Below are 23241 nucleotides of genomic sequence, written 5' to 3' on the forward strand. Positions count from 1 at the left end.
ACAGGGCGACGTTTTCACCAACTTTGCAGCTGGATAATGCAAGCAAAGACGCTCAACCCACAGCAGATTATCATTATCATCGATAGCAGTAGCAGCATAACAGGTTTTCTAATATCCTTTCTTTTTCAGTGAATTCTGCTCATGCTGGTCAAAGTTGTAATCAGTGTAATAGATAAGTTAAGTAGATATTGTGTATCTAACTAGGGGTTTTGCTTTTTAGTCCTCTAGATATTTAATCCATTAACATCAATAATGCATTCGGACAGTTTTGTCACAGCCCTGTCAGATGAAGTCAAGTATCACGTCACTGACAAATGTGTTCATTTTATTTGATTTTGAAGAGAATGTTATTCAACACTGGTTATTGTATAAATATACATGTTGTTACAATATGTTCATGCAAACCATGGTGAACCTGAAATAATGAAATAAAAACATGCTGGCTTGCTGTCACGCTGTCGTGACTTTCTGTGAAATTTAAATAGATCAGAACCACTTTAATGTTATTAGTGAAAACGCCTGTTCTTTTACTGCTTCTACAAGTCAACATGTCTGCTGTGAAAAGGGCTATTGACAATAAATATATTAATACATATACTAAAGATCAGCCTGACCCCAATTAATCCTTTTTGTGTGTTTATTTTTTTTGCAAAATTATAATATTGTATTATTTTCCAAAAAGCTGAGCTGCTCCATAATTCTTCCATACATTCCCTGGAAACGGTGGAAAATACCTGCTCGGATACAAGTACCTCTGGTTGAGAATCACTGCATAAGAATCTTAAACTTCAGCAGGTCATACTTGGTTTCCGCCTGCAGAGGGCAGACAAGGCTGCTACCCAAGCAGCCAGAGAGAACTATTGTACTTGAGGGTGGTGATGAAGAGGACTAAAGAGGTCGGCAAAAATAGAGGTGCAGCTGCTGCGGCTTTGTCAATAGTGTAATAATGGTGAATGTGAAGATTACACAAGAGTACAGTCAACGAGTAGGTTTGTGAAGAGCAAAATGGGGAAAACTGTTGAAAAATCCAGAAGGCACATTGAATTCTGACAAAAAAAACCCTAATATGCTGTTATATATAGATATGAATACATTCAGTTCATGGTCAGATTGCACATTGCACTCATGGGACCACATCTGCACAACAAGCACACAGATTATTTAAGTTGTCTATTGCACACCTGTTGGCAGATTGTCTCGTAAGCTGTTACTTAAAATACACCACTATTCCCTGCTCTAAACAGGTTCTCACGTAATTAAACGCCTTGAAATAACTGAACCCCCCAAATCTCTGGGGCTCAACTGTCTCCTCCCACATCACCGACATCACTGGGAGCAAGAACTGTACTCACTATTAAACCCCCCCCCCCGTGCTATCTCTCTTTCTCACTTGCAGCTTTATTTTTAGCATTCAAACAACTGGTCTCCTAAAAATGGGCCTGTCCTGCACAAGTAGTGGTAGAGGAGTGCAGCTATGTATGGTATCCACCCCCCCCACACACACACACCAGTACCTCACAGGCCCGGCAGTGCTCCTCATTCGTGTTTGTGGCCGCAGAGAGGAGGCGTGAAGGAGAGATCACATGGGGGAGAAACAGTTCTTGAAGATGTTTGAAGAACTTGGATTTGTCTGCACAGCTTGGGATGCTTGAGAACTGCGATTGACGGACCAACTTTTACCTCCGAAACTTACTGTAGCTTTTCCTACGTTTCCCTATCCACAGGGCTTGGGTGACCTTTTCGATTGGGCAGTTTTTATACTGTGAATCTCAAACCAAACTCCACCAGACTTTCTGGGGTGTGTGGTTGCTCTGGACCATGCTCTCCCTTTGCTTGTTCTTGCTCCCTTGTCTGAGCCTCGTGCCTTTGGCCCAGGCTGCAAAGGGCCTTGAGTTCCCACGGTATGACGGGAAAGACCGTGTCCAAGACATCGATGACAAGAATTACAAGAAAGCCTTGAAGAAGCACACCATGGTATGCATGTTCTACCATGGGCCCATATCAGACAGCAAGGAGCTGCAAAAACAACACAAGATGACTGAGTTGGTGCTGGAGGTAAAGTATAAGAAGAGGAGAACAAAGCAGTTAGAGAAGAGGTGCAGGGCCACATTTAAAGATAAAGATAAGCAGTGATCAAAAACAAAACAAAAGAGACAGTTGTTGCTAACAGACGTAGGACAGAAATATAAGAGAAAGAATGGTTTGTTAAGGGAGTGATATGAGGGAAAGGAACCATATAAAAGACTTGTGCACTGCCCAAATAATCGGACAGCCAACTAACCAAAAACTCCATCTTAATGTGTATGTGTGAGCTTTTTCAAGGTCAACCAGTATAGCATACACTCTATGGGTGCACAATAGTCCAGTGAGATGCAGAGCTGTCACTTCAGGTTACCTCTGTTGCTTTAATTCAATGTGTGCTTCAATCTCTTAGAATTATATCGCTCTGATTTTCCCTCTGGCTTTCCTCTGTTGGCAGAAATAGGCCAAGAGCTCATGTAGTTTCAGAGCAATACATGTGAAGGACACAACTAACTTCTCCTCTATTGTGGTATTTTTGTCGTCTTTGGTAGTCAGAGCAAAAATGACTTATTGAGTTATTTTGTATTCAGCCTCAGCTAACCAACTGGCTACAAGTTGATAGATTCAACGAATCTCTTTGGTTGAATCCCATACAGAAGGAAACAGTGTGCACTGTGTCCTGTCTCATGTTACACATGGCTGAGGGTTAGCTGCTCTCTGGTCAGTTGAGGGTAACCTGAGCCCAGCTGCACAGTCCTGATATTAGCACCGTTTATTTGACATAGCACAGGTGGGCCATGTTCCTATACAGTCATTCCCTCATGTCACAGTTAAAGTTGATATTACATATTTGTTAATTTGTTCCAAATATCTACTCACAGAAGGTTTTGCAGCCTTACAACATGTGTAAGATCTGGTTGCTGCTGTAAAAACACGATACCTTGAAGATGATCTGCTCTGTATGTAGATAGCGCTCATTCTTAGGTAAGGAAAACACAACAATTCTTATTTTCAGGAAGAAAAGAAAAAGCTTAATAATATTATATTACATTTCTGGCAATAGATCCCCCTAAGTGCTCCACACTGTTCCTTTAAAAGGTGCCCTGGGGAGTTTCCTTGTAAACACACAAATGGTAGCATTGTTTACATCCGTGTTTGCTTCCTAGAAATGTTCCCCTTCACTGCCGTTGTTGGTGCATTGCTACGTTTGTTTGCACGTTGCCACCACCAACTGTCAGTGGAATAGCTTGAAACTGATGGCAGGTTATAGAATCTCATGGTCTGCATGCTCACACGTGTGCATGAGAGTCTTTGTGCAGTATGCAAACAAAACAGGGTCCCACTTGTAAAAGACATTGCTTAATGCCGCTACTCGTGGTCAAAACTCTCCTTAATCTTAAATCTTTAACTTAATACGACCAGAGCTTTTCCCTGTGCACTGAAGACCATACATACATGAAAATCATAATTTAAATATGCTTGCTCTATTTTTGTAAACATGATTTATGGCAATAGAGTCTCCGTTTTCTAACCTACTGTACTTCACAGAACAATTACTGTAGCTTTGGCTATATTTAGATTCAGGCAGCTTGATGATGTAATTGTGTCTCCGTGGCCCCTGGTCAGCTTGAGTACCTCTGTCATATTACCAACTTTGGTATTATTATTTTCCCCGTTAGACCTTACCTAACACTGCAGTCACACTACCATTCATTTTTTTTATTCACAAAATCTGCCTCTGTGAATATTTCAATTAAACTGCGATTTTGTTCTCAGAACTCCAAATCCAAAATCAATAGAAGATAAACATCTTAGTCCTGTTCTTACCGTGTATTCCTTCATGCTCTCTTTCTTTCGGCTGCAGCTTGCAGCTCAGGTTATGGAGGAGAAGGACATTGGGTTTGGAATGGTCGACTCCCACAAAGATGCAAAAGTGGCAAAGAAACTGGGTGGGTATATAAATAGAACATAATCTCTATCCGATCGATATTTGCAAGTCCTGAGAGACGATTGCCTTTATCACAGATTTATTTAAGGGCCAAATAACTTCAGGTACAGTCTTTAAATGTATGTATTGATATGTAATTTCCTTCAATCACAGGCCTGGAGGAGGAGGGCAGCGTGTATGTTTTCAAGGCCGATCGGGTGATTGAGTTTGACGGCTTGCTCTCGGCAAACGTTCTGGTGGAGTTCTTGTTGGATGTGAGTAGACTGACTCTTAGCTGCTAGCACCAATCAACACCGGACTTTAAAAAAAAGTTACAAGCTTACCCCAGTACTTCTCTGTCTGTATGTCTCCAGCTGTTGGAGGAGCCAGTGGAGGTGATAGATAACGCTCCGGAGCTGAGAGCCTTTGATAGGATGGAGGAAGACATCCGCCTCATTGGTTTCTTCAAGAGCGAGGACTCTGAGCGTGAGTGTGTGAGCCAGTTGGCGTGAATGATACGTTTGTAAAATGTATGTTTTTTTTAATGTCTGAACACAGCTCTTGTTAGCTGGGTTTGCAATGGGCTCTCTGTGGCTCATGCCCTTCATAATGAATGCATTTTAACCCCCTTATCTCCACGGATTTACAGATCCATTTTTATCACACAGCTGTCACTGCCTGCTTCCATCTCACGTGCTGTGGGAGAACTGAGTCTAGAGTAGTTCACTTGCGGTGATGGGCTGGAGCCCACATCCCTTGTGACCGGTCAAAGTTCAGCTATTTCCACTCCCTAATGTGCATATGTCATGTATACAACAGCCAAAGAAAGCACAAACAGATGTGTGACTAGGAAAATCTTGATGCTCACAACATAATACAATCAGATAATGTTGTATACTCCTTTGTCCCTGTTCTCTTTCATCCACAGACTATGAAGCATTTAAAGAAGCTGCAGAGCAGTTCCAGCCCTACATCAAGTTCTTTGCCACATTTGAGAAATCTGTGAGTAACACACAAACAAACAAATAAATGGATGCATTTTTAGTCCTGAGGGATCCGTCTTTTTTGCCTCAGGTGGCCAAGGAGCTAACCTTAAAGTTGAATGAGGTGGATTTCTATGAACCCTTCATGGAGGAGCCGGTCACCATCCCGGGCAAGCCTCACTCTGAGGAGGATCTGGTGAAATTCATCACCGAACACAGACGGTAAACAACGTTGAATTAAATACTAATAATATTTAAGCAATTTCTTTCTTAAGGTCTGTTGTTATGAACACATACTTTAACATTCAATGTGTTTTCTGTGCCATCAGACCAACTCTGAGAAAGCTGCGTGCAGAAGATATGTTTGAGACCTGGGTGAGTGATGTTTGTCCGGCTGAAGATAACATTAGAAACTTTAGAATTTAGTTTACAATAACATGACATATATGACTTATGTTTGTCTTCTTCTCCTCAGGAGGATGACGTTAAGGGCATCCACATCGTGGCTTTTGCAGAGGAGGAAGACCCTGGTAAGGGAATGTTACATGCTATAAACTATTTGATTTAGACACTGGAGTTTTACAGCAATGATAAAAACGTAATAAGTTAAAATAATAAACCAGATGAAAGACAAAATAATTTGTAAAATAGATTGAAAGCAAGTAAAACATTTTAAAACAAGAAGATTAAAAATGTAAGAAAATGTAATTATTAAGACAGAAACTGACACAACTTAAGGCTTTAAAGCAATTGTTGAAAAGTAAAGTTATTAACTTACTTGGCGATCGAAACCATTATCATGTTTGTATGATATGAATATTGAGCCATCATGGAGATAGCTTAGCTTAGCATAAAGACTGGAAACAAGGAGAAAGACTTCACAAAGTCACTGTGGTAAGCCGAGATATAGATAACCACAATGAATGTGTTGGGTTTACATTTCTTCTTCTTTTTGTAACAGATAAAACAAACATGATATAAAGTGTTTATCAGTGAGCTTTATAGGCAGTTGTAGTTACCTTCGGACAAAGCAGGCTAGCTGTTTCCCTCTGTTTCCAGTCCTTATGCTAAGCTAAGCTAACTGGCTGTTGGTTTTAGCTTTATATTTAACTTACAGACACATACGAATGGTGTCAATCTTATCATTTAGCTCAGACTAAAAAAGCAACAAGAATCTTTCTTTAAATGTCAAAATGTTTCTTTATATTGGTTGATCTCTCCTTCTGGTCTGACTGAAGGCAGCAGAGCTTTGTATCAATTGATTTTGGGTGAAATTGCTTCCAGATGGTTTTGAGTTCTTGGACATCCTGAAGGAAGTTGCGAGAGACAACACCAACCTACCTGAGCTCAGCATCGTCTGGATTGACCCTGATGACTTTCCCCTGGTGAGCTGTCAAAACAAACAGAACATGGATATATTTAGCTGACACGCTGCAGGTCTGATGTGATCTCTTTTTTTGTCGGTGACCCCCTTCAGCTGATCCCCTACTGGGAGAAGACCTTCAAGGTGGACCTGTTCCGACCACAGATTGGAGTTGTCAACGTTACAGATGTGAGTCCCTGACGACCTGACATCCTGTCTGACGTGACATGAATGTTGTGATGAGTTTGACGTATCTGTCTGTGAGCAGGCCGACAGCTTGTGGATGGAGATGGACGACGAGGAGGATCTGCCCACCGCACAGGAGCTGGAGGACTGGATCGAGGACGTCCTCTCTGGCAAAGTCAACACTGAGGATGACGACGACAATGACGACGATGACGACGACGACGATGACGATGATGAAGATGATGAAGATAGCGATGATGAAGATAGCGATGATGAAGATAGCGATGATGATGATAATGATGATGATGATGACGATGATGATGACGATGATGACGATGATGATGATGATGATGAGTAATCCATAGCCTAATCCTAGTAAATGTTGATTTTTCTTCAGGATTAAAGTTTAACATGAATCTCAGACAAACGACTGTAAAACAACGTTTCCAAATTTAAACAATATAATTATTTATTATAATAATAATAATAATAATAATAATGATAATAATAATAATACATCTATTTAATATCCAAAAATGTTTGATGAAATAAGATGACAAAAGATTTTTCATATGTAAATAAGCCTGGAATGGGTTTTGTAAACTGGATGTCGGACCAGACATTTACCTCACATTACACATGAAAATCACTAATTCATCTATAAATAACTGTTAATAATAAAGGCCTGTCGATGTCAACCATCTGTCATCTTTCTAATTAATTTCTTCACTACATTGTGAAAAACTCAATCCTTGAGAGAAGCATTACTGACTTACTCCAACTGTTGAACAGCAGGTCTAAAACCAAAGCAGCACCAACGATGGAAAGTAACTGTACTTTAATACAGTACTTAAGTAGCCTATACATTTGAGGAACTTGTACTCCTTGAGTCTTTCCATTTTATTCCACTGTATACTTCCATTTGTATGGGTGTATTGTTAAAAATTAAATAAGTGGTTCCAAATCTTTTTGGTTTGTGACCCTACAAAAACCCCTCTATGTGATGTCACAAAAAGTAGTTTTAATAGTTGAATACTTTTTGCTTATGAAATGTTGAATGCAGGACTTTTATTTAAAATGGAGCATCTTTACATTATTGTATTGGCAATTTCACTTAAGTAAAGGATCCTTGTACTTCTTCCACCATAGAGCAGCACTTCAAAACGTAATTTCTTTGATTTATAATCTGTTCAATTACATTCTTGTAGCTCTTTTACCTTAGTGTCAATAAACCAAATTGGGTGGTAAACATGCATTTGCATTCCCGTTTGCTTATATTCACCATCCTCCTTGCAGGTAATACAATTTAAGATTCAATGTACGGTTTTCCTTAGGTGTATTTTCTGTCAATGAACCACATGCTGACAGTGTCCATTTACAATAGCAAACCTCTTCTCTCTTCTTTCATCGCTCACTACTTCCTCTTTCTCCATCAGCTTTATTTCTCACCTGAATTAATGAGGAAGGCAGCAGCTGCACAGGGAGATGTCATTATACCGCTGGATTGACTCTGGAAAGCTCATCCGAATGCTAATTCCTCTGGTTTCTCTTCCTCTATTGCATTCCTGCACTTTCATGTTGCTCTCTTCTTGTATCCCTTTGTGCACACACAATGAGAAAAAACACAATGTAAAACAACTGGGAAGGTTTCTTGATATACATCCATCTATTGATAGCGCTGTGCCACCAGGAAATATTCGTGCACCTTTATTGTACATGGTGGTTAACGTTATTCTGATCCAGAAAACACTAATACGCACATTTTTTCATTAAATATAGAATCCACACATGGTAGAGAAGCAATAAAGGACAACACAATAAGGGCATTTAGCCAGTAGGATGAACACCATGAGCAGCTCAACTGGTGAAACACAGTAGTCCACTCCCGAATGTAATTACTGCTAATAATCTCATGCTGCACCGCCATAACCTACCTGAACTAATCACAGCCTATGATGCATATCCACCCACAATAGATATCTTTCACATCATTGCTTAGTTGTCTGGAGAGCAATCAAGACTCCAATAAACTGCCTGTCAATGAGCTGATCCGTCCTACAGTAGTAAAGGATACCAAGTGACACACTCAATCACTACATACAAATACAGCAATCAAATGCCTTGAAAAGGTTGATACAAATATTTATTCTTTTTACAAATGTGACTTTGACACAGCTCCTGTGATTTTACATGTTCTGTTGTATAAAAGAAGACGAGGACAAAGCATTTGGAAAAGCAACCTCTTTTCTTCTTTATGCTCCCTTTCTTTCTCATTTCCTCATTCTCTCTCACTCTCTCTCTCTCTCTCTCTCACACACACACACACACACACACACACACACACACACACTCGACTGAACATGTATGCTGAGCACATCCTAACTGAGGCACATGTGTAGTCAAGAACTATTTGCAACCATCAACACTCTAAAAGCCTAAACAAAACTACACCGTCAGTGACCACAGTAACACTTGTGTGGATATAAATTGAACAACGTACCTGGCCCCATAAATACAAAGGGTTTTAAAAATACAGATCAAATACTCACACAAATTGGATTGATGCTCAGGACAGTGTTGCTCTTCCAGTAGCTGTAGATAGGTGGCAGCTGTGTGCCACCGAGACAAAATACTGGAAGCAGAAATACTGACGCTGGGTCGAGTTAATTTACACTTGATATAAACATTTGCCAGCATGAGATAAGTGACTATTAATTTTGGTGAGACATTAGGAGAGACTTACATCTCTCAATGTCCTAAATCTTTTGAAATTGTTGAAGTAATAATCCTTTAGGTTATGCATTGTCTTATGCTGCAGGATTTACATTATGTGGATGGTGCTGTAATAATACACCTCATGATGAATTAAGATGAAAAAAGGGGGATATGTTTTGAAATTAAACAGCACAAAGAGGCCAGTTTTGACAAGATATTAAAGGTCAAACACATGAATCTCAAAGCCGTCCAAACATCTCTCTACTAGCCTACAAATAGTTCAGTGTATACTGCACACACTCAACTGTACATACATAACAAGAAGTCACATGTGTTTGTTCACAATCTATTCCCTAGACCATCTATATTCAGCTGTACTGTGGTTGGCATTCAGTCCGAGAAATTCCAGTGATTTTGACATTTACAAACATGTCTTCATCTATTTACAGTCCATTTATCGCCACAAATACAGACAAGGTAAAAGAACTTTGACAAGGTAAAAAAAAAAAATCATTCAAGCAATGCAAAATTTTGATATAAAAGTCTGGAGAGATAAAGTATATTCACATATAAATACTGTACATACATTTGTAATACGGGACATTTAAATAATGAAAATGTGAAAATGCTTGCGGGTTATATCAAATATCCTGGTAGTAACTAGTAACGCTAAGGAGAAAGAAGAGACAGGTCGAGACAGATTTCCAAGTGTACACTACAGTCAATACACACACGTCTTTTCTTCCTAAATCAAACACACTCCTGCTAAATACCCCTCCCCCCACCCCCATAAAGGCTCACACTGGCACATGCAAATTACAAGGTAGTACATCTGTGAAGATCATCTGTCGTGCATAGAGGAATACCTGAACTGTGTTCTGCAAACGTCAGGACAAAAAAAATCCAAGGATATTCTCTCCCATGTTCTATCTTTTACTGCTTTCATATCGACCGGGACAAAGACAAGGACACAAAGATACTCTATGTGAGGAAATTACAAACACATAAGTAAAAAAAAAAAAAAAAAAACAGTACAAAAAGTTATTTTTGAAAAATTCCGTCAAAAAATTGTAACAGTCCCGTAAGTCCAGAGCAGCAGCACTGGTCCACTGTGTTAAACCGAGGTTTCTGATTGGAGCAGCAGTATAAACTTGTGAGACTTGGCGTCGACGTACTCCTCAGTCAGTCGAATGTACGGGATGCCCTTGATGGTCACAGCTAAGCTAAAGTCAAGACACTTCAGTAGGAAGTCTGACCCCTCCTTTATGCCGCCGGTGACAGAAGCCTCGCTGACCAACGTCCACTGGTCAGCCATCCAGCGCTCAGGGCCGTACTGCAGGGTCGGACCAGGGGCCAGGTAGGCCTCAAGGAAGGCCTGGACACACAGACAACGACACATGTTCAGCAGATACATTAGTGAGTACTAACCTGGGATTATCCTTTACATCCTGTTAAACATGTACTTCTGTGGCTTGAAATATTAACAACACATTGTATTCTGACATTACAATATATCTCGAGAGAGGTTCAAAGCCAAACTCACCTTAGGACTCATGTTGTTGACGAGGCAGAAAGCGAGGTGCTTCTGGATGCTCTCCATGCTGTGGGAGTGCTGCCTCCTGGTGGTGCGGAGGTACTTCTGCAGGGCCCGGGCCATGGAGGGAAATATAGCCAGAGCTGCTTCGCGCACATCCATGATGTCAGACGGTGTTGCATGCTCGTCCTCTTTCTTCATCCGTCGGACATGTGTGAAGGCCTCCTCCACAGCCACCACCAGCCTGACAAAGAGGGAACATACACACAGCAGTTAGCTTGCTGTAAAGTCGTTTTTAAGTCAGGACTGTTATGGAAAGAGCCAAAACATTTAGCTATTGTAGCAAACGTGAGTCTGATGGATGCTCGCTTCTCACTTGTACATTTTAGAATGCCATGCAGTGCATGAGCATAAAGTTGTGAATGGATATTTATATGTACACGTTTTACTTGTATGTCGTACAAGGGTTTTAACTCCTAACTGTGCTTTTGTGATAAGAGGAAAAACATATTTTTAAAGACTAATCTGCAGTAGAAGAATCCCTACAACGACTTTAAACTGGCAGATCACAATGTTTCTTGGTTTTCCCTGACTATTGCTTTAAGACAGATGTAAAAACATTGTGATGCCATCCTTAAAGGAGGCTAAACAAGACGTGCATTCAGACCGATCACATTTACGTACCGAGCTGCATGTCTGACGGAGTCTATAGATCAGTAAGCTGCCCTCCCACATGAAGACATTTGTTCCTGTGACTCACCTGGCTCTGCGTTTACGGACTCTTCTCTCGTAGTCAGCCTCTTCGTAGTAGAGCTCATTGTGGGCGCTGTCTTTGCGTTTGGCGGCAGCTGTAACCATGGCTCGTGACTGATTCCCATTACCCGGCTGCGCTCCTGCAGTGCTCCCCGGGGCTGCACCGAAAGGGGAGGACAGAGGCAAATTGGTTATACTAGTTTGAGCAGGAGAAAATAGCACCTGACCCCACCAGAGTCTCTGATTAATGGGCTGTATCTCAAACCGAATTGCGGACAGGAAAGGTCAGATGGGAGGATAGCTCAGCTCTTACACATCATTGGAGGTGTCCAACAACTATGAGTCAGCCTCTTCAGTGTTACGTCCATTGTATAGGTTGGACAAAATATTTGAGAGGAGTGTTTGTTACTTATCTGGGGCATCCTGCCAAATCATGTGTCTCAGTCACAAGAGAATGTTAATTATAGCACTGAGAAAAGAGGAAAATTCCATTGGAAGCCTCTACGTTTCTCTGATGCAGAAAGCTTTATATTACAGTGTAGATTAAATATTCATTCTTTTACACTTCAAAGACCATAGTTCTTGTCTGATCTGTGAATTCACTGGTTAGTGTGACGAACCCATAAAGCTAATGGAGCTTGAAAATTAGTATATTAGAGTTCCTGGGGTTTTATAGTGGGGGAGTAAGGTCTGGTACATATTAATGAAGATCAGAACAGTTTGGGGGAGGTTATAGAGCGTAAGCGCTGCAGGTCAGGTAAGGATATAAATCATTGATAATATGATCTGCATATGTGCGTTTGTAGTGTGTGTGTGTGTGCAGGTGAGAAAGAGATGCCGAAAGTTGCAATAAAACATGGATGACAAACTAGTCTAGTGTACACTGTGGAAAGAATGCAGTGAAAACATTTGAACTGGAAGAATTGTAAATATTTCCCATTGAAAATATGGGTAAACGCAAGGCTCTTTAAGTTCCTGGCCTACATATTAATGCAACGAGCAGAGCGACTTTGAGTAAGACTGTGAATAAGAAAGAGAGGGGTGGGTGGGTGGGGATTGAAGCGAGTGCAAAATGAAAAGAAAGAAGGGGGGGGGGGGGGGGGGGAGTGAGAGCGAGCCGAGCTGCAGACGGGCTGAGCGGGAGGAAGGAGAGATGTGGGAGTATGTGAGGAATGAGCGTTACTCTGATGAATTATTTAAGGGCTGAAATTCCACGGCCCCCTAGAGGCCTCTCCGCTGCACTTTGATAGGGAGGGGGGTGGGGTGGAGGGAAGGTGCGATGAGGACAACATATCCCACACTGCATCCCTGCCATAGATCATCAAATCCACTGTGCTGCGTAGCGGGAGGGGATTTATGGGTGGTGAGTAGAGGACCATTTTAACAGCAGGAAAGAGTGCAATGTGTGATATTACAAGGTGTGTGTATGTGGGTGCAGGGACAGCGTCACAGTTGGAGTTTGTGTGTGTCTGAGAGTGTGTGTGTGTGTTTGTGTGTAGTAGGAGTGCTTGCCGCGGATGCAATATGTACATTATGTCAGGGACGGAGGCTTCAGAGTGCAGTAAAGATGGTGGGAACTGAACCGTGAAATTAGTGGCTTCCTGTGATAAAGTGCTGGGTAGAGTGACGTTGAGGACTTTTATCTGTACTTACGGTCCAAAAGGTATTTTCTCAGTTTGTTTTTAAAAGCTGCACTCGTGGAAGAGATGGAGATGGAAAAGGAAAGATCACAAGAAGAAAGCAGAAGGAGCGGAAGTTGTAGTAAAACAGGGACTTGATATACAAAGACAAGACTTTGACTGTGGCTTAGATCCAACGAATAGTCAGACTTCAGATAGATGTCACAAAACTGTCTGGCTCTTGACTATTTTAAGTAACTCTTATTTGCTGTGACAGAGCAGCCGCAACAAACCGCTCGGCTCCCTTCCCTCCAGCAGAAAACAATGTTCCAAGGACTATTTAAATTCTATTTGAATTCAGTGTAACAAAACAAAACATTCCGGAAACATAAAATCTCGACACAGTGCAGCCCTGTAGCAGAGCTGAGATGTGGCTTGTGTGGCAAGTACTTCTGCTAACCCGTCAGTCAGACTGGCGACGTCCTGACTGCTGTATATTTCAAACTGTCCACCTTCTTATTCCACAATATGCAATATTGTTAGAAAACCATAAATTATGATTCATGCTTTCCCCGTATTTTGTCTTTTGGTCAGCAGGTGTCACTGAGTGTTACCATGTGGGAACCAATGAAACACTGAGAAGGTCATCTATAAAATATAGAAGGTACTTATTTGAAAATATGAGGCGACTAACCATCCACGTTGTAGACCTTCAACCCGGCCAGGTGTTTGGCAGCCCGGTGTTTGGAGGCAGAGAGAAGGGCTGGGTTATGGAGTGGGAAGTCTCTGTAGTAATACTCCAAAATGGACAGAGCAGCCTTTTGAATGCTGCATGAGATGAAAAAGAGACGGAGAACACACAAGATATGCAATTTACATCACGACTGACTTATATAAGAAACTGAATAATGCATTGAGATGTTTTTTTTTAGCCTGACGAAGCCTGATCAAGATCTCTGCGTTATTATATTGTTGCTTCATTTTAAAGAGTTCCTCACACATGTAGCATTGCACTTGTATAACACTGTCAGATGTGTTGGTGACTTGTCAATGTGTGAAATTGGTGGAGTTCTGGTTTGCATTATTGGAAGCTATTAATACAATATGTATCCTTAATCTGTTTCTGCCTCCTTTCAAGGTTTCAACCTTCATGCAAATAAACAAAACATGACATTTTTAGCTTCATCACACAAAGCTTATCTAATTACAGTTGTCTCATAGTCCTGTTGAAGTCATATACTCGATCCGAACAGAAACAAAATGAGCCAGCCATAGGACGAGCGCCTGTGTGCACTTTGTCATCCCTCCCCTCAACTCCTAGAATAGCTCGCCTTGAGCAAACTAGACGGGGAGGCTGATGGGTAACTCAATTACTGCCTGTGCCAGTCTTCCCTATGGATGATGGGATGTTACACACACTTCAACAGTGTATGACTGTGACCAAGTGCCTGTGTGTGTGTGTGTGTGTGTGTGTGTGTGTGTGTGTGTGTGCGTGTGTCTAAATGTGCACTGTACGGATGGGTCATATTCAAATGTACAGCTCTGATATGCTTGTATTTATAGATTCTTCTTTAATCCTCCTATTTCATGAGGAACTATATACGTACCTAAGCTGTCCTATGTTGTATTGACGTGTCTCTCCGTCTGTGGAGCGCATGACACACACGCTGTAGCAGGGCTGGAGGTGGCGGAGCTCCAGCAGCACCACGGCCAGGTAGTGGACAAACAGCTGGGAGTCCACGAGGGACACAGCAAACTGGACGATCCCGTGGTAGTCCTCATCCTGCTTAGACCACAAGACCGGTTTACTGAAAACATTTACTGCAGGATGAAAGACAATTCTTTAATCGTTTTCCATCTACATTTAAAATTAAGAATCTTGTTTTCAAGAGCAAGATAGGCAGCAACGACAAGTTAGAGACGGATAAAATACCATAAATGAATGATTAAATCTAGTCCGATTAGTTAGCATTATTGTCAGATAACCACACAGCTCTGATGCATGAGCCTCAACAATAAAAGCCTAATGTTAACCCCTTCAACTTCAATTTTCCACTTACCTTGAAGGACTAACATGAACATATATTCTGTGACTAAATGATAGAGCGTACTTATTATCTTTGAAGCCATATACACACTTTCATTGCTCTAATGGCACACTCTCTGACCCACCTGTGCATCAAGGATCCGGACCCCATAGAAGAGCCAATAAGACATGGTGAGCAGGAGTGTGAGTGTGGTGAGGAAGGCGCGGTACACACACACTCTGGGCAGGCTGGCACGGCCCGGCTTGAGAAACAAGGCCCACATGGCCATCAGGAGGACGAGGAGCTTGAAGGCGATGGAGAGGAATAGGCCCTCACAGGCTGCGCCACAAGCCTGCAGCCTGTCCGGCCACATTACAGCCGGAAGAAGCAGGAAGGCCAGGGGAGTGGCCAGCACCAGCAGCCCCACACATGAGCCCACAGCCAGGGGAAGATATCGTCGGAAGCTTTCGGTCCGATCATGCATTTCCTTCCCAAGTCCAACCACTTCCTCCTGGGAAATACTCAGCTCTGAGGTGCCTGTCACTGCGGTGGTGGTTTCCCCCCAGTTATCATCCTGAGGGAGGAAAGAAACAAAGGCGAAGGAAGGGTATGTTACAAGCCATGGATGTATATTTAGAGGTATTGGATTGTGTTGGCACTTTAACGGGTTGATTCACCCAAATTACACAAATAAAATGTAAAAAGCTGCATTAATTGAGGCTTTTGGCCCTGTGACATGTTATCTCGTCTTATTAATTGAACAAAACAGTTTCCTTTTCGTACATCCGGCTCTGTGCAACATTTACATTCATGTGAATGTCAGTTTGCTAAAAAAAAGCTGCCTGCTGCATCTGGATACACGGTGGAGGATAGCATGGTTTTAGAAAGTAAAGCAATGAGCTGAAATATGCTAAAAGACTCTGAAGAGCTGAGGGGCACACATTTGGGTAATAATTCTGTGAAAACATAAAAATAGTGGACAGTGCAACTTTAAATGTCAATGTTCACATTTTGGTATTGGGGTAGGGAAGAAAATCTCAGAGAGAGTTATCATATAGCATGGGCAACGGCAACCAAAACTATCTGCATTCCTAAATACCCCTAGAGGCAAGAGAGATGTGTTTCTTTGTCATTTTCAAATGGCCACTGACAAAATAGACAAAGCAGAGTGAGAAACTGGCAAATGAACTGATACAAATATAAACCTGTGTCTGACATTCAACAATTCCTCCATTATCCTATTTTACTCCCGTCTCTGCACGAGCAATCATGGACTTTATGCGCCGTTCACACAGCACATCCTTCATGCCATTTAGAGATGTTTCATTTTCTTGGAGTGTTGCCTCATTATGACAGGCCTTCAAAGTCCCATTGAAGTAATGTAAAATGACTGTAGCGTTCACGTTGGCAAGAAGATGCCAACATATGCGTGTAGACACACACACATACACACACACACACACACACACACACACACACACACACACACACACACACCACACACACACACACACACACACACACACACACACAAAAGCGGAAGCTTTCCAGGCCCATCATTGCAAATTAGAGTCATTTTTTTCCTTTTAGCCAGCAGGGTCATTTTTTGCATAAATATTTCCAAGAAAGAGTGACAGGGAGTATAAATTCATGACAAGTCTGCTCTAAAGAGGCATTTCTTTTTTTGTGTGCCTGTCATTAATTCAGGTAATTAGCCATTCATTGTTCCCCAGAGTGTCACTGCATTGTGTATCTCTCCAACTACAACCAATCACAGGAACAGCAGCTGCAGGGGCAGGGAAGAGAGATGGAAAAGAAGACAAGCTGAACAGACACACACCTATCACATCAAACAGTCTGCAAAGCCCCAAACTAGAGCCATATGGGCCTGATCAAGCTGCTGGGAAACCCGACAAGCTGCAGACAGAAGACGGTCGCATTGAATCTCACCAGTCTAGAGTGTGTATTCCCCTGTAAATTGCGCCTATTAAGGAGTTAATATGACTTTTGCAGATTAAAGTCAACCCTGCTGCTATTTGTGGAATGTGAAATATGAAATTGACTTGGCGTTGGCATATTTCCAATCAGGAAAATGCAGCATGAACACGGTGCATAAATGTGAATTCTGTCGTCCATTGCTGTTCACAGCTAATTAACTCCGCCATGCTGGAGGAGGGGATGCCAACAGGAGCCAGAAGATGAATGAGCATGAGAGGGAGGGAAAGTGAGAGAGGGAGGGTGGCAGTGGTTTAAGGTGTGGGATAGAGGTAAGAAGGGAGGTGGGGGGAGGATCCAGAAGCAGCATTTAATTCTGGGTATCTGCCTGCCAGACTAATGTGTGAGGCCAGAGGTCGGCTATGTAAGTGCAGTGTCAACTCCATTTAGTATCCAATCTCATTTATAGTCCTCTCACATCTCACCTCGTTCACTCTCTCTTTTACCAGGGTCCAAGGGAACAAGTGGGGAGTACAAAAACAATATCCCATTAAGCTTGACAGTTCATTCTTAACCGTGGAAACAACAGTTGACTAAACAATCTCCACTTCAGGTCCACTTATTCATCTGTTCTGATGAATGAATGCTGTTGACAGCATTACATATTCATCTGCAGATATAATTAGCTCAGTTGACGCTGTCTTTTAGATTAAGCAAAGTGGGCTTAAATTGTCTTTTTCGCTCGATTTTAGCGCTCTGTCCACAGAATGTTTTTATTTATCACACACAATAAATGTCCTGCTACATGTAATGATGTGGACAAGTTGGATTTTTGCTATCATAAAATAGCTCTTGGACTCTCTGATTGAAGCTGGAATTATTGTTTGTTGTTTTAACAGGTTGTATTTATGACCCAATATCAGATCAGAACTGTGTACCTGTTCTGTTGTCTGACAACATAAGCAGAAAAATATGCATTTAAGTGCCTAAACCTTGAGTTTGGCTGTACTTAAACACAGTGGGGGTGATTAAAGAGCTCAAGAGAAGCTGAGAGTCAACAGAGAGACCAGAATGTTTGTGTCGCTCATCACCAGATGTCAGCTCTGAGGCACAGATTTGCTCTTTGCCGGCTGAAAGCGAAGAAAGAGGAAATTTTATTTTCCTGTATTTTACAAAAATGACCAGAAAGTGCCGTAGGCTAAACTAGGTGCAATAAGTTTTTTTTTCAAGGAAGTCATTTTGACATGTCACAGTAGGGAAAGCACCGGTGTAAATAATAAAATGAACATCCCGCTGCTGTGCATGCTGGCTCGCTGACACGGTTATTCAAGACACTTGAATAGAAAAGAGTCATTGTCAATGCTATTGGTAACACCAGTACTTTTGCTACTGTGACAATGTTTGCTGTGAAAAGTCATACACATTCTTTGACAGTTCAGGTAAATTTGCACAGACGGTTTATACGGACAAGCTTTCATGCTCATGTCTTCCTCTCGTGAGAGAAACAGTGTATCACTTACTGAGCTAATACACTGTTAAAACCAGCCATTAAGTCTCAGGGGATTAATCCCGAAAGATTAACGCTTCACTAATCAGGCCTGATCTCTACATACAGTAAAGTGAGGAGAAAGAGTAGCTGAGAGAGAATGAAACAGAGAAGGGTTACAGAGGAGAGAGGGGGTCGCATGACTGCTGCTGCTTGCTTGGCAGTCTTTTCATCTGGCAGAGGGTGAATATGGATCATGGTTAGGCCTGTTCCACCGTCCCAAAGCACAACAACACAACAACATACTGATTAGCACACAAAAACACACACCAAACTGTCTGCCAGCTACAAAACACAATAGCAAAGCCCCAGCTGCGGAGGTTAAAATGACATTTACACATTGGTGTATTAGTGACACTGTGTTCAAGTGAGTCATAGGAGCTGCGGGACAAAAAGAAATGGCATTAGATTAAAATGCCTGGCAGGTTTCCTACAATTTACTCCATTCTTTTAATTGAGGTGGTTATTTCTTACACAAAAAGCTGCGAGCGTAGTAGCTATGAGTAGGTGTGTGCGTACAACTATTCATTCAAAAGGGCAAAGAAGCAAAATATGAAATGCTAAAACGAATGTACGCGCTTCTCCCCGTACGCTTTGGTATTCCTAGAGCTAACGTTGTGATTTGAATTCACTGCCTTCTGGCAAAAAGTCACAACGTCTCACAAAGCAGCATGGACAGTCTCAGTGACAGCCTTGTTGCTCTCTCTATGACTCACTCACACACACACACACACCCACACACACACACACACACACACACACACACACACACACACACACACACACACACACACACACACACACAGACAGAAGCTGTGGTCCAAGACCGTATCCTTATGTCATAGGCATCCGTGTAAACATGGAGGATTATTCATATCAGCTTTCCTCAACGTGGCGTTTGGCTGGATGCTAAAGCTAATCTCAGTCTGTGAGAATGTCTCTTCGCACTGGAGCCTGTTAGTGTTACCGCGGCTCTGCCATCTAACAGAGCTGCCCCCCAAAAAAGCACTGGCTGGGGCGGACTTTGGCGGTGGTAATGATGGTGCTGCCGCTGCGCCATTTGGACATATTTGTCTGAAGGGCTAATGCAACACAATGGCAGATTACCTTACACTGCGGACAATGGACGTAAGCTACAAGCTGACAATCACATGACATCGTGGAATGTGGCTGCCCAGCCGGAAGGGAATGCAAGAGCAGAGACGGCAAAATAGGTCAGACCTCTCCAGAATTCAGAAAGTCTGGCTGAAGGCTTGTCCACATCGTAATCACATTAAATAATACTCTATTGCTATACTATTAGGCAGCTTCAGACCTCAGCTTCTCCACATACACACACATTTCCTCCTTTTTTCTCTTACACGCAAACCAACAGTACATACACAATGACAAAATGCTCTCTTTTTACTATAGGTTTCAAGTAGGTCAGAGAGCCTGTGAAGGTAGCCTAAGGCAGAGTTCTTTCTAAACAGCAATAACTCTTTTCCCCTTCATTTGGTTGTTTTTTTTTTGCTTCTCATTCCGTTTTCTTTAACTTTCATTGCAATGTACTTGCTCATCTGCATTTAAAGGAATGAGGAAATAAGCCTTCTTGATAAGAGTTAGATGAGAAGATTGATACCAGTCTCCCATCTGTCTGCCGAATATGAAGCTGGAGCTCGGAGACAGTTAGCTTCCCATACAAACAGCGACTCCAGGAAGTCCAGCTTTTGGCAAAATAAATAGTCTGGCACATAACACCCTGTAACACTACGACTCTGTTTTTTGTGCAGATTATCAACAAGAAATGTTTAGTGGGTTTTGTATGTGCTGGTATGTGGATTTCTTTTCCTTTTGGACAGCGCCAGTCTAGCTGTTTCCCCCTGTTTCCAGTCTTTGAGCTAAGCTAAAAAGGTCTCGTCGATCTTCTTATCAAACTCAAAATAACAACTACTTTAAATAATGGTCACCATTTGAATGCATCTTTAATCTCTGCGGCATCGACTTAAATATCTATTCTGTCTTTGAGCTGCATTATTACAACATTGTGCTTCCCTGTGTCTACTTAAAAACCTTTTGCTTGCAGAGCTCAGCAAAATCAGCTTTATGGAATGACTGGTATCAATTTGCTCTGCTTTCAAAGCGATAAGGCATGACAGTTATACCCAGTATAACACACACACACACACACACACTCATACGAACACACACACACTATAACATAGCGTTGTCCGTACAAATCCGTACAGGCCTACAAGATGGATGCTAATGCTAATCCTCTGACCTATTTGATCCCTTGTCACCATTGTTATTATGTGTCAGGCGCTGTGGCAATGGGCAGCCAGCTGCTCTGAGGATGAGTTTAACAGGTCACGGTGCCGAGTTCATAGTGTAGATGGATTACTGGGCCTTCTGATTTTTTTTCTGAAGGAATAAATGACTTCTCTAAAAAAAACACAGCTCTATTTTGACGCGTGATCAGTTTCGTGGTACACTTCCATGTAAAATACCTGGGCCTCATCTCCCTGGTCTGCCGTTGGGGTGGGTTCTCCTGGCAGCGGCTCTCCATTGTGAACGGGGGAGTCCTGGGAGGGCGTGTCAGGGGGGTTGATGACCACGGACCTCTCAGAGCGAATGCTGTCTTTACTGCCGCTGGCCTTGTGCCGCTCGCGGCTTCGATCGCTGGAGTTGAAGAAACAAACACAAGAGGAATATAGACGCAGGGAGTTAAGATCATTAAAACATATTCTCATGCGCTTGTAAACTTATTATTGATAAATCTTGAGATTATTTCCTTGATTAATCGTTTTGTCTATAATAGAAATTCTCATAAATGCACAGCTCGAACCACCAAATGTTTGCTTGATGTATGACCAAAGAATCAATCATTAGAATATCTGCACATCTATTTTTTTAGCAATCAAAAAATATGAGTCGACCAATCCTTTCAGGCCTAAATTCATGCATACAAGCATAAAGTACTCAAACATAAATACACACACAAAACAAGAGCTGACACAAATGATTGATTAATCAACACATAAGGTAAATAACAGAGTATTCAATGGTGAAAATAATATCTAGCTGCAGCCCTACTGGGCAAAAAGCTGGTGGAAAGGGATAGAGATGAATACTGAGGAATGGACAGCACAGGAATCAAATGATTCTCTCATTTGCGGGATAGACCTTGTGAATTAGTGAAATAGGTTAGATTCACTCAGCTGTGACGGCCCTAATCCACAAGCTCTGTCTGTCTCAATCTCCAGCTTCTCACTTTTCTGTCTCTCTCTCTTAAGTCACCTTCATTTGGCTGCAACCAACACAAACTGAACTGAAGACAAACACAACAAACCTAAAGTGATCACATGAAGTACAATAGCAAAAGCATGCTGTGAGAGATGCAGCTTGTGATTTAGCAGGAACCCATGTAACAGGAAGGGAGCGATAGACAGATACAGTGGAGAAGGAGACAGTCAGGATGGAAAGGAGGCCAGACAGGAGACATACCCATGTCGGTTTGATCTCCCCGAGCGGCTGGAGTGATAGGAGTAGCCCGAGTGGGTCGACTCAGTGTCCATTCCAACGCGGTTCAGAGCCCGGCAATTGGCCAGGGGGGGTGTGGGGGGGGGTGATTGTTGTGTGGCAGAGAGGGTGAGTTGGCAGCAGTGCTCAGGAGGAGGAATGGGTTGCTATAGAGACGGGCCTCAGGAATCCACAGCGACTGACAACTACCCCGGATAGCTGCGTTAGTCGCCACATTGACCTGCGAGATGGAGAGATAAGAGGGTATGAGGCTTGCATCAAAACTTGCAGTGTTCGACAAATAATGCATTAGACATGTTAGCCAGGCCATACGGGCTCGTACTGATACGCATTCAATGCGTTTCAAATGAGAGCAGAACGACAGGTAAGCCAAATATTAGAGCCATCAGCCATTTTCATGATCTGTGCTGTAGCAGATAGAGACATAATATTATCTTTCCTGAATGTGCGGACCTGTCTTCAGAATCTGTTCTGAACTTCAAAACTACATGCTTGTACTTTTCACACTGGGCTTAGATTAATTTACAAGACACACTTTATTTGGAAACAGGCAAAACCAGGCAGTCAAATGCCACATTCGCAACATGTTTTATGAAGAATGTAACTGTTTTAAATAGCCAAGCTCGCTCCTTTATGCCTCGCAAATCAAGTGTGTGTGTGTCTTAATGATGCCATTTTGACCAGGTCTCTCTCGTAAAAGGAATAATGCATCTCGGGAGACTTGCTGGTTAAATATAGATTAAATAAACAATGACATCATAATCCTACAATCCTGCAGGCGCTTCAGGGAGAAAATGGAGACCAGTGCCACCAGTTTCAGAATGACAAGTAATCACAGTATATTGTAGAAGTCAAATAAATAACAAAAATCCACCAGAAAATAACTAGATGAATAAATAAAACAAGGATATAACCCACTTTAATACGGTAGCTATGGCCCGGCTGAAAGCATAAACAAAATGTTGTCCTTTTTCCGAATAATAAATTCTCAGTATATGTGAACTAACTCTCCATTCTGTCATTCCTGTTTATGTCATTATGAGGCTCAGACTCACTTCCTGGGCCTGAATGCATGCTTCACCATGCATGACCATTCATTTAGACCTCAA

At 42.0% G+C, this 23241-nt stretch overlaps 2 protein-coding genes across 3 annotated transcripts; one reads left to right on the forward strand and one right to left on the reverse strand.

The window, feature by feature from the left end:
• The first annotated feature begins 1529 nt into the window (after positions 1–1529).
• Positions 1530–7642, forward strand: casq2 (calsequestrin 2). Of its 2 annotated transcripts, none has more exons than XM_079170628.1 (11): positions 1530–2055; positions 3887–3971; positions 4124–4224; positions 4324–4435; positions 4878–4951; positions 5024–5154; positions 5262–5307; positions 5408–5462; positions 6217–6317; positions 6410–6484; positions 6564–7642. In XM_079170628.1, exons 1-11 carry the CDS (start codon positions 1819–1821, stop codon positions 6837–6839), a joined length of 1293 nt encoding a protein of 430 aa, XP_079026754.1. In that variant the 5' UTR covers positions 1530–1818; the 3' UTR covers positions 6840–7642. The 2 variants fall into 2 exon arrangements, with proteins under 2 accessions (XP_079026754.1, XP_079026753.1); XM_079170627.1 differs by having other exon boundaries at positions 1530–2054; positions 3880–3971.
• Positions 7643–10310: 2668 nt separating this feature from the next.
• On the reverse strand, positions 10311–22167 carry LOC306703679 (vang-like protein 1; the record flags this gene model as incomplete). The annotated part of the gene is made up of 9 exons (XM_079169731.1): positions 10311–10571; positions 10740–10974; positions 11491–11641; positions 13137–13172; positions 13797–13930; positions 14710–14885; positions 15275–15703; positions 21100–21271; positions 22097–22167. The coding sequence occupies 9 exons, from the start codon at positions 22165–22167 to the stop codon at positions 10311–10313; spliced, it is 1665 nt and encodes a 554-aa protein (XP_079025857.1).
• Positions 22168–23241: the final 1074 nt, after the last annotated feature.

The sequence above is a fragment of the Pholis gunnellus genome (genome assembly GCF_910591455.1).
Source record: "Pholis gunnellus genome assembly, chromosome: 12".
Lineage (NCBI taxonomy): Eukaryota > Metazoa > Chordata > Actinopteri > Perciformes > Pholidae > Pholis > Pholis gunnellus.

Excerpts from the sequence above, each read along its gene's own strand:
- casq2 (XM_079170627.1), top strand. The coding sequence starts at position 1,819 with ATGCTCTCCCTTTGCTTGTTCTTGCTCCCTTGTCTGAGCCTCGTGCCT. Across the intron at positions 4,436-4,877 it reads CAAGAGCGAGGACTCTGAGC|ACTATGAAGCATTTAAAGAA; the intron begins GTGAGTGTGTGA and ends TTTCATCCACAG. Across the intron at positions 5,155-5,261 it reads TTCATCACCGAACACAGACG|ACCAACTCTGAGAAAGCTGC; the intron begins GTAAACAACGTT and ends CTGTGCCATCAG.